General features: G+C 36.7%; 1 protein-coding gene across 3 annotated transcripts in view; it reads right to left on the bottom strand.

Moving 5' to 3' along the window:
• The window catches only part of LOC133643547 (6-phosphofructo-2-kinase/fructose-2,6-bisphosphatase 2-like), a 40,647-nt gene that overhangs the window by 20,824 nt on the left and 7,610 nt on the right, over nt 1-12,213 (bottom strand). For all 3 annotated transcript variants that reach the window (XM_062038184.1, XM_062038182.1, XM_062038183.1), the window contains exons 3-8: nt 10,364-10,489; nt 8,462-8,558; nt 3,422-3,488; nt 3,257-3,331; nt 3,104-3,160; nt 633-757 (exon numbers count right to left, since the gene is read on the bottom strand). In XM_062038184.1, the coding sequence (XP_061894168.1) occupies nt 633-757; nt 3,104-3,160; nt 3,257-3,331; nt 3,422-3,488; nt 8,462-8,558; nt 10,364-10,489 (547 nt within the window). The remainder of the gene's footprint in view (nt 1-632; nt 758-3,103; nt 3,161-3,256; nt 3,332-3,421; nt 3,489-8,461; nt 8,559-10,363; nt 10,490-12,213) is intronic.

Raw genomic sequence — 12,213 nt, forward strand, 5'->3', positions numbered from 1 at the left:
ATGTTTTTTTTTGTTTTTTTAAGTTACACAATATAAATATAATATTGTTTTTGCAATAATAATAATAATTTCAAAATATTTTTCCGATCAGTAAAGAAAGGTAAAAATAATAAAGACAAATGTATCAATATTAAATATAATGGAATTACCGGTACATACAGAAAATGTAATAATATAATAATAACAATAATAACTAATAGAAACATTTTTATTTTGAGTAAAAAAATCTTTAGACTGAAATAATGTATGTTTTCAAGTCTTTAAATAATGTGGTATTTAAGTAATAAGAACAATTATATACACACATATATGTCATAAAAAATACTTAAGTAAGAATACAAAGTATAAAAGCAATTTTTTTAATTAAACAATACAAATAAAATATTGTATTTACAATAATAATAAGTGTAAAAATACTTTTTGAGCCGTAAAAAAAGGTCAACATAATAAGGCAAAATGTAAAACTACCGTAATAAATATATTGAAATCATATACAGTAAATGTAGTAAATAAGTTTTGATTTAAAAATAATATTGAAATAAAATATGCTTCAAGACTTTAAATATGACATTATTTCAAAGATTTAGGGCCCTGTCAAGAGAGGTAAGGAATACTTGCAATATTTTTCTTACTTGTCGTAATCGTCAGGATCCAGCGGCTGGTAAGTCACCTTGTAGCACTCGATCCGCTTCAGGAAGTCATCCATGACCCTTTCACGGTGCCTCTCGGGGTAGTCCGGACTGGATACCTTGACTTCCTGTTTGGAAGAGAAGGTTTTGGTTACAGTACTCGTTCATTTTAAACATGCCTACAGTTACGGTACAATATGGTGTGTCGCGTATTCGCAGGGTCTCACTACATGTCCGAAAAAGAGTAGGAAGAAGCAGAGTTGATTTAATCCTACCCCTTTTCCATTTCATGGTGATTTCTAACACATTTGTTTGTTCACTTCCTGTACACAATCTATAACACAAACAAATACATAGTACTTACAGTCAATAAATAATCAACAATGTTGCCATGAACAAATTCACTTAATGAGATGAATAAGATGATAACATTTTCAAAAGAGTTGAAAATGTTTATTAGGAATTTTCTTCCTCGTAAACATTTTGAAGAGTTTTTTTAAAGTGGATCTTATAAGTACATGAATTTATTTGCTTAAGCCATTCCATAATTAAATTCCACATACTGATATGCTAAAGGTTTCAAGTGTTGTACGTGCATACAAGATTTAAGTTTGATTTTTCTCTATGGTTACATTGTACAAACCCCGTTTCCATATGAGTTGGGAAATTGTGTTAGATGTAAATATAAACGGAATACAATGATTTGCAAATCCTTTTCAACCCATTTTCAATTGAATGCACTACAAAGACAAGATATTTGATCATACTTGCCAACCTTGAGACCTCCAATATCGGGAGGTTATAATTTGTTAATTAAAATATTGTGATTAATTTTGTCAAATGCTTTAGTTAGATCCATAAACACTGCCACTGCACATTGTTTACCATCTATTGCATTGGTAATTTCCTCTGTTTTTAAATTAAAGCCATCGATGTTGAAATGTTAGCTCTGTATCCGCATTGGTCCTCCGCGAGTGTTCTACATTTGTTTATGAATGTGTCCAATCTGTTGTTCATGAATTTTTAAATGATTTTAGAGAATTGTGAAAGAAAGGAAACAGGGCTAAAGTTTGTAAACTAGTGTTTGTCTCCAGTCTTATAAATCGGTACAACTTCTACTGTTTTAATTTTGTCTGAAACAATGAGTTACTGATATACATTAATGGTTTTAAGATCTCCTTAATAACCTATTTTATAATTTCCATATCAATTCTCTTACAATCAGTTGAAGTCTTGGATTTACATTTATTCACAATTTTAATTATTTCCTTTTCTGTCACGTCAGTAAGAATCATTGAGCTAGGATTTCGGTCTGACATTAGTTCTAAAACTTTATGGGTTTTTTTTGTTTTGTTTTTAAATACAGTAGCGTAGTAGGTCGAAATATTAATTAAAAACAGGTCCGAGGTTTTATTTACCTAGTATATTTATGTTTTTTTTTTTTCATCTAGTTTGAACAGTCACAATGTGTTTGAATGCTGTAATTTCCGGACTATAGCCGCTACTTTTTTTTGTAAGTTTTGAACCCTGCTGCTAAATTATGGATTTTTCTTCGCTAACAGCCATAATGTTTTGTATTAAAAAAATTGTTTTTATAGAACACAAGCAGAGACACTGAAAATGTTTGCTATCGTTTGTGCAAGGGCGCCGTCTTTTGGGCGAGTTTGCACACTGCAGGTGCTGCTGGGCAAACGTCTGCAGCATTTCCTTCTGTTTAGTGCCTTGAACCAGAAGTAGAAGTGCCGTTCAGACTTCTACTCATCCATAGCATTTCTACTCGCAAATTTTCCAATAAAACTAAAACAATTCTTGCCTACTAAACCGTGCCATGTGTGATGTCTGTAGGAGTGTTTTCATACATATTTGTACGTGCTATCGTAATGTAATCAAGCTAGCGTCGTTAACATGCTAATGCGTTTACGAGTGTCTGTGTTAGTATTATTAACTTACAATGGTATTGTTTCAGTTTCACAAATTCCTCAGTAAATTCACCAAAACGTCACCGTGGAGTTATTGAGTCTCTTATTGAGACCCACTAGCTTCCGCAGCTAGTGGGTCCATGACAATGACTTCTGTTTTGTTTGATCGTCCGTTTTCCTGCCGTGTTACAGACACGACTAAAGTATGTAAATAAACATTTACACGACTAAAGTATGTAAATAAACATTTACTAAATATTTCTGTGTACATAACTAATTTCACAACCTATATATCTGTGCATTATAGTCCAGCGCGGCTCATATACGGAAAAAAAAAAATGTCTTCAAAAATTAAGGAGTTGTGGCTTACAGTATATAGCAGTGCGCTCTATAGTCCAGGAATTACGGTACTTAATTAGGTTATTCTTTGGCGTAACACTACATGGAAGCTGCGTACCACCGTTATATTGATATTGAACACACATGGTAGGTTTTACGTAACACTGCTGCAGAGTGTGAATATTATTGGCTTAACACGCTTAAAAAAGATCCTACCATGATATTAGCAGCGATGACCTCAGGGTCGTCACACACTGATTCCACAAAGAACACCTGTTGGGGAGAAAAGGCCATCTGTGTCACAAGTGTGATTGTATAAAAAGAACAGTGTTACCATATGACCGTATACCCACTTAAAAAAACACACACCTTAAATGCATTCTCCTCCACAAACGCTTGAATGAGGTCTCGGCGCTCTCTTGTTGTGTTGGTTGCGTCGAAAACCTGACGACAAGAAATATGGCGATGAAAGTCGTAAGATGTTGGCACTTAACTTTGGTTCTGATTTAGGTTGGGTTGGAACGGAGGACTCACAGCAATCTGACCTCCCTCGTCTGTAAGGTACACCTTGACATCCTGCAGGGCCACCAGAGCACACTGCCTGCAAGACACAGACCAGGGCACAGTTTTAATGACTAAAATTAGCCATAACTTGCTACTTACTAACAACGCTCCCTCTAAGGGTTGCGCCTGTGCAACTGTGCACTGCTCACACGTCCTCTGCGCACAGCAAATCTATGCCGCGCATAAAATCAAATCTCTAAACAAAACTTATAATTTGCAATTTTGGTTGGAATTGCGTGTGGATGCCCTATGTGCCGAACCGTCAATATGTGTGAGCTGAGCTGAAATGCTTGAATGTCCAGGGTGAGTGGAGTGTGTGGATGTTGGAACGGTTCGAATCGGATGAGAAATGTGGGATATAGAGAAGTTTGTATATTGCCCATTCATGAGGGGAAATTCCTGGAAATTGTGAGAAAACCGTGAATTTGGGGTAAGGGAAAACATATTTTGCCTTTGATATCTCGGAAGACAAAAGTTTCTTGTTCACTTTATTTCACTGCAATCATTTTGTGCCATTTTTGTTTGTTCCACATGCACAGTCAATGCAATGATACTTTTTGTATTTAGTATATTTTTGTGTGGATGGTTGAAAGGTCCGAATCGGGTAAAAAGTGGCACTAAATGTTGATAATTTTTGGCATTGTAGAACTTTGATTATGTCAATTCATTTGAATGGGAATTTCCTGGAAATGTAGGAAAAAACTATTCATTTTTATTTTTATTTTTTTAATAAATATTGATACCAGCACAATTGTCCGAGATGATATGGCCCTAGTGTGTGAATGTGAGAGAGAATGTTGTCTGTCTATCTGTGTTGGACCTGCGATGAGGTGGCGACTTGTCCAGGGTGTACCCCGCCTTCCGCCCGAATGCAGCTGAGATAGGCTCCAGCACCCCCCGCGACCCCAAAAGGGACAAGCGGTAGAAAATGGATGGATGGATGGATATGAATGGGTTGGTGTTGGAATCGGTTGACAAATGTTGACGTAGTTACAGTTTGAATTGGTATTTCGCAATTCCTGGAAAACTGGGAATTTGTACAAAAAAAAAGGGAACATTTGTTGACCCAACTCAGAGGAATGTTTTGAAGGTGTAATGGGTGGAATTAGTCGAAAAATGTGGACTGTTAAAACTTTACAGGAAGAGGTGAAAATAGGGCTTTGAAAACCGGGAATTCTGGGAATTCCTGGAATTTTTTTTACTTGGAAAATTGTGGTTTGATTGTCCAAGGTGAGTGGAGTGTGTGGATGGCAGAACAGTTCGAATCAGTTGAGAAATGTGGGAATTGTGCCACTTCGAAAAATGGCCCATTCATTTTCAATGGGAAAAATGTCCTGGAAAACCCGAAAATTCTGAGTAATCTAGGATATTTTTTAAACATTTTTTGGGGGGGAATCGAGCGGTCGAGTCAAACTTTTTGATACTTGAACGGTTCCAATCAGATGAAAACTGTGTGCTGTGTACTTTTGTGGCGGAATAATATTAATAAATATATTTGTTTTGGTGTAGAATGGTGTATGTGTGAATGTATGGACATTGACACAATTAACACATAATTTGTTCTGATGATTTTGCAATGCAACTGTGAGTGATGGGTGACGACAATTTTTGTCAACACAGTTCAATTATTGTAACGTCTTTAAGGAGGATATACATTTTCAGTGGACGGCGTGGCGAAGTTGGTAGATTGGCCGTGCCAGCAATCGGAGTGTTGCTGGTTACTGGGGTTCAATCCCCACCTTCTACCATCCTAGTCACGTCCGTTGTGTCCTTGGGCAAGACACTTCACCCTTGCTCCTGATGGCTGCTGGTTAGCGCCTTGCATGGCAGCTCCCGCCATCAGTGTGTGAATGTGTGTGTGAATGGATGAATGTGGAAATACTCTCAAAGTGCTTTGAGTACCTTGAAGGTAGAAAAGCGCTATACAAGTATAACCCATTTATCATTTATTTATAACATTTTATTGATCACTTTATTGAGCCAAACTATTTATTGTCGGCCGTAACCACACCAAAAATTTGCAAAAAACTTCCATCTTGCAAAACTGGTACATACAAACCGGGCTTAAACCAACTCTTGTCATCTGTCGTATCAACAGCAGCCGCTCTCTCTCACCTGCACCAACACTCATGGCACTGATGCGTTTATTGCCACACAAAATGTGGGACAACTCTGACACTACATGAATTGATTAACATATGGGCCGCAGCCGTACTTGGATGTAATACACTTTTCCCATGAATTGATTAACGTGGACCAGGGGCGTCACTAGGTTTTAAGGACAGGGGGGCTTAGCCCCCAGGAGATGCACAGGATGCGAGCGAACGTAGCGCACGAGCACAAATCTTCACAAACGGCTAACAAAGACTTAGAAATTATTCATTGTTATTATTATTATTTCAGTCGGTTTATTTTCAATCTGTGTTTAGTACAACAACAAACATGGGTTTGGACAGTGACATTTTGTTTACAGCATCAACAAGAAACAATTACTTGCATGATCCTTCAAGATACACTGAAACACAATGAAAGTCATGGCATTAGCCTCTATGTTATTCATTCACAACATAGAGGCTAATGCCACCACTTTAGCTCACAATACAATAATTGTTTGTTCCCAAATATTTTGAAGTTGCACAGATTACATTTTGGGCACATATGTGACTAAAATGGTTGTAAATTCAAGCCCTGGAAATATTACTTAATTACTTGAATTAAAGTAATATCTGGATTGGGATCATTTGACTTGTATATAATATATTTATATATATATATATATTATGGCAAGCCGTTAAGGAAATTAAATATATATGGAAGTCTGAATAGAAATGAGAAACTTTTATATATGCTGTAAATAAGAAAGACTTAGAGTCCATCTGCTGATCTGAAAAAGAGCCAAAGCTGTCAAAGAGCTGAGGGACCATCTTCAAAGTGCAATGCTGAAACAAATAATGCAAACAATAAAATGTAACTTCCAGGGCTTGAGATTACCGTCCCGGGGGACGGTAAAAAAAATGCACACGACAAAATGAAATGCTCCCCGGACGATGGCTTTAACCATTTTTTTTCTTTTTCTTTTTATGTATTTATTCATTTTACATTTTATATTAAATGTTTTGGTTTTTCCACCCTCTGAAAATCCTATGAAATGTTTAACAAGCCATCCTATAATAATACAACAGCTATTAATGTAACAATACAATAAAACAAATATATTTAATTATGTTTTTTTCATTATTTTAACAATAGGCTAATGTATATTACTTTATATAGATTCTACAAGAAACACAAAACTTAAAAACTAAATTATTTACAATTGCAGACACAAGGTTCTTGTTCTGCAGTGCTGTGTGCTAATGTGCTTCGTACACCTGCAGGACCGCAAGTAAGGTCACAGAGAAAATGCGGACTGGATTTTGAGTGATGTGGGCATTTTCTATATGAACAAGTGGAATGGATTGGATGCCGACGCTATGAAGTGAGGGGAAACTGAGTGAATAATGACAGGTTATATGATTATTTATTTAAACTCATATTCGGGCCACTTTATAATGAATATGTCGGCATGTATTTGTTAAAAAAAAAAAAAAAAAAATGTTTTTATTTTTTTTTAAACACCAAATTATTTAGGGGGGCTTAAGAACATTTTAAGGGGGCTTGAGCCCCCCTAAAATAGGCCTAACAACTTATTCAGGTGTTACCATTTAGTGGTCAATAGTATGGAATATGTACTGTACTGTGCAATCTACTAATAAAAGTTTCAATCAATCAATACACAAAGTGTATTGCCGTTCAGTCTTCTAGTCGTCCATAGCGATTCACTCGTATGTAAGTTTTCCAAAATAACTAAAACAATTCTTGCTTACTAAACCGTCCCATGTGTGATGTCTGTGGGAGTGTTTTCATACATACGTGCTATTGTAATGTAATCAAGCTAGTGTCGTTAGCTTTAGCTAACATGCTAACACGTTTACGAGTGTCTGTGTTAGTATTATTAACTTACAATGGCATTCTTTTTGTATTGTTTCAGTTTCACAAATTCCTCAGTAAATTCACCAAAACGTCACCGTGGAGTTATTGAGTCTGTTTAGCTGATTGGAGAGCTAGCTTCCACAGTTAGTGGGTCCATGATGATGACTTTTGTTTTGTTTGATCAGCCGTTTAACTGCCGTGTTACAGACAAAATTAAGGTTTGTGAATAATTTACAAAATATTTCTGTGTATAAATAACTAATTTTAAAGGGCTTTGGAAAACCTGTAATTCTGGGAATTCCTGGACACTCCACAAAGTGGAAGTTGTTATACTAGGAGTCCTCAATCAAATGCTGTGCTTATCTTACGGTCATTTATGAAGAATCTTAAAAATAACCATGTAATGCTGTTACTAGGTTACAGAAAAGCTCATAAAAATATATATTTTACAAACAGAAAGTTACAGGAATGTACCGTGTATCCCATGCTTACATATCATTGTGCAAGATGTGAACGTTTTAAGAGGAACTTAATTCCAAAGCAGGACAAACAATACCAGTACATCGTTCATAAAAAACAAGAATTTTTTTGTTATTTCATTGTAAGTGGGCCAAATCACTTATATTAGAAAATATTCTCATGAAAATGACTGCTGTCATTTGATTATAATATTAAGACATTTAAATTGTTATGTCAGGTTTGACACAAGTGTGCACGTCTGATGTTGCTCACAGGGAGTTTCTGCTCTCACATGAAAAACTCTACGGAACAATACTCACTAACCTTCTATTGTACATGCTACTTTGTATCAGCGCCTCTCATATCTGCTCAGCCAAGTATGATGCAGTAACCTGCACTGCGATAAGGAAAATATTTCAACGTTTATTTATATGCGAGCCAGGAGGGCGGCCATGTGGAGTGACAGCTGCAGCGGGTTTAATATTTGGGTCACAATTCCGCACGGGGAAAAGTCGGTCTGACGTGATTTCATGACAGCAGAGCAGCGGGTGCACCCCGCCTTCCAGCCTAAAAACTTACTTCCTGATCTTCATGGCCTCCTCGTTGTCGTGGCGGAAGAAGTCGTAGGACTTGTAGGCTCTGACGGCCTCCCTGCGGTACACACCCAGGTTGAACACTGTGACCAAAAGACCAGAAATAACATTTATAACAATAATAATGCTGCTGGAGCCAAATTTACAAGCATCACAATTAAACTGCTCCTATTTTCAAAATGACATTGCAGGGTAACTTGGACAAACACTTTCGATATTATTCAACAGCTACAGTGGTTCTCAAACTTGCTTCACCAAGTACCATCTCAGAAAACATCTTGCTCTCCAGATGTCACCATAATGACCAACATTATAATAACGTAGCGTAGTAAGCCTACAGGTTCATTAAAAACAAGGCAGAGGTTTTATTTAATATTTTTGACCATTGTAACATTACACACAATTTGCACAGTAACACTGTGTTTGAATATTTAATAAAGTGATTATTTGCGTACCACTAAATAGAGCCCGTGTACCACTGTTTGATAATCACTGCTGTGTGGGGCAACCTAAATGTTATTAAAGCTCAAAGCTAAATATTTAGGAACGTAAAATGTGAGATATTGGCTTTTTTTTAAGGAGAACATATAAGTGCGCTATTATTTGACATATATTAGCGTGTACAAATATTATGCAACTGCATGGAAAAACAACATTCGTCAATGATAGAGTCACAAAAGTCTTCCATCTATGATCACTTGCCAATATCTTATCGATTCCAAGAGTGCTGAATCCATCTGAAGACTTATCCGAGTCAGTAAAATGTATTTTGTTTTACACTGAGGAAAATAATGTGCCTAGAAATTGTGCACACATCTGGGGTTGATTTAATTTGGCCACACCCTTATAGAGTTTATTTTGTGTCTCTATTATGAAAGCTTTTTTGACACTGAATTTATGTAAATGAATTATTTTTACATCAAATTGTGATGACAATTTCATTGAAAACAATTCTGTGCTTTAAAATTATGTGCATCAAAATTCAGGGTAAAAACAATTCAGTGCTGAAAAATTCAGCATAAAAAAATCAGTGTATACAAATTCAGTATATAAAAATTTAGTGTAAAAAAATTCAGTGTATAAAAATTCAATGCTGAAAAATTCAGTGTAAAAAAATCAGTGTCCAAAAATTCAGTGTAAAAAAATCAGTGTATAAAAAACCTGTTTAAAAATTCAGTGTTTTAAAGTATTCAGTGTAAAAAGTATACAAATTTAGTGCTGAAAAATTCAGTGTAAAAAATCACTGCATAAAAATGTAGTGTATAAAAATGCAATGTAAAAAAACCCCCAGTGCTTTCAAAATTCAGTGTTGAAAAATTTACTGCTTCAAAAAGCAAGACTCACTTCTGTTAAATTAACACTGAATCAATCGATCCTGTCTCAGAACCAGCCAATGAGGTGTCAAGTTGGAAGTCACGTGACACGGGTCTTGCAAAATAGCATAAAAAAAGCAGTTAACTGGGCTACCTGGGCATAAAACAAAATAATTAACATTTCAATGCGGCCAGCTGGATATGTTCAAACTGTAGAATTACAATACATTTTTATACACTGAATTTTTTTAGTAAACTTTTCAGCATGAAAAATGCAGTTCACAAAATCAAAAGCAAAAAATTAAGTTACATAAATTCAGTGTAAAAAAAAAAAGCTTTTGTAATAAAGACACAAATGAACCTCCATACACCCGCTTTATTACACAAATACACATCAGCAGGTATGATTCAATAACGATAAGCATTCAACTTATGCAGAAATATCCCACTATGCTGTATAAACACAATTGCAATAAACATTGTGCACACACAATGCAGTATCACAAATTACCCCTGAAAATAAATGTAGAATAAGGTTTCCAAATGTTCCACTGAAAGGAAGGTTGGTATTTTACCTTTGGTGGGAACGCCGATCCAGTTGAGGTACCGCGTAAGCTTTTTGGACATGTACGTCTTCCCTCTGGCAGGCAGGCCGATCATCACGATCACGGTGGGAGAGTTTGTCATATAGGACGCCCACGCTGCAAGATTTAAAACACAAATAGTAACAGTGCGAAGTCGTGAGAACATGCATACTTGTTGCATATAAATGTATGCAGGACTTTTAAAGACACATCAGTGGCAAATCCTAAAAGGTAAGAAAATATAGGAAAAAATAAATGTACACATTTACACAGATGCCTAGTGGGCGCTAACTTTTCAATGTATTTAACCCAGCAGGCACACAACAGTGATACAACGCATTTAAAACAACTTTACTAAATAGTTGTATTTGTAATTTGAGACTAGGTTGATGTCTAACGTTGGATCCATGTTGTTTGGTTGGGAAATGACCAGTGTTGGGTTAGTTACTGAAAACCAGTAACTAGTTACAGTTACTAGTTACTTTATTTGAAAAGTAACTCAGTTACTAACTCAGTTACTTACACCAAAAAGTAATGCGTTACTGTGAAAAGTAACTATTTATTTACTTCTTCTACTTTTTTTTTTTTTAAAGCTCCCATTAATGCCCTTTTAGCCTTCATTTCAGTACTGTTATTGCACTGGAGAATAATACAATCTGTTAATCAACTTGACATGCATTTGCATCACTGAACTCCGCTAAGCAATGTGGTCTACATACAACACACAAAGACAAAGATATGTTTCAAAGGACCAATTTGTTTCAGGCCAGAACAAATTGACAAAACTATTTTAAATAGCTGCAACATAACATACATAAGTAACAAACAGCATAATAACACTAACACTAACACTAACCACGTTAAACCCAGATTCCGAACTAACAAAGGTCTTAACTCATTCTCTTTCTATGCCACATCAATATGGAATGCACTCCCAACAGGTGTAAAATAAAGGGCATCTCTATCCTCCTTCAAAACCGCACTAAAAGAACACCTCCAGGCAACTACAACCCTAAACTAACACCCTCCCTTCCACATAATACCTCTTCAGATTGTAAATAATCAAATGTAGACACTTTTTCTTATACTTTCTGATCTCTCTCTCTGTGTCCACTACTTGCTGTACATATCCTACCAAGTCAGACCTACACTGTTTCATTGTCCATTACCACCTCATGGCAGCACCTGGAAATAGGCTTCATGGCCGGATGTACTGTATCCCCCTTGGCATTTACCATGGCCATGGAGATCATCATCCGAGCCTCATAATGGGTCGTAGGTGGACAAAAACTGGGCTCTTGCAGGCGCCTCCCTCCCCTCAGAGCCTACATGGATGACATCACCACTCTGACTACCACCATCCCTTGCACCAGGAGATTACTCAGAAAACTCGAGGAGAACATCAGTTGGGCTCAGATGAAGATTAACCCATACAAGTCACGCAGCATCTCAGTGGTGAAGGGAGTGCTCGCTGATTTGCAGTTCTTCATTGGAGATGAGCCAATCCCCACTATATCCGAGCAGCCAGTCAAAAGTCTAGGAAGGCGATATGATGCAAGTCTAAGAGATAAAGACCAGGTGAAGCAGTTGTGCAATGACATCAAAAGAGGCTTACTGGCGATTGACAATACCCAACTTCCTGGGAAGCTCAAGTCCTGGTGCCTTCAGTTCGGCTTACTACCCCGGGTGATGTGGCCCCTGGCAGTCTATGAGGTGCCCATCTCAACGGTGGAGAAGCTGGAGAGAAGAGTCACCGGCTACATAAAAAAGTGGCTTGGAGTTCCACGCTGTCTCACCACCATAGGCCTTTACGGTGACAGTATCCTCAAGTTGCCCCTTAC

This window comes from Entelurus aequoreus, linkage group LG26 (assembly GCF_033978785.1).
Source record: "Entelurus aequoreus isolate RoL-2023_Sb linkage group LG26, RoL_Eaeq_v1.1, whole genome shotgun sequence".
Classification (NCBI taxonomy): Eukaryota; Metazoa; Chordata; class Actinopteri; order Syngnathiformes; family Syngnathidae; genus Entelurus; species Entelurus aequoreus.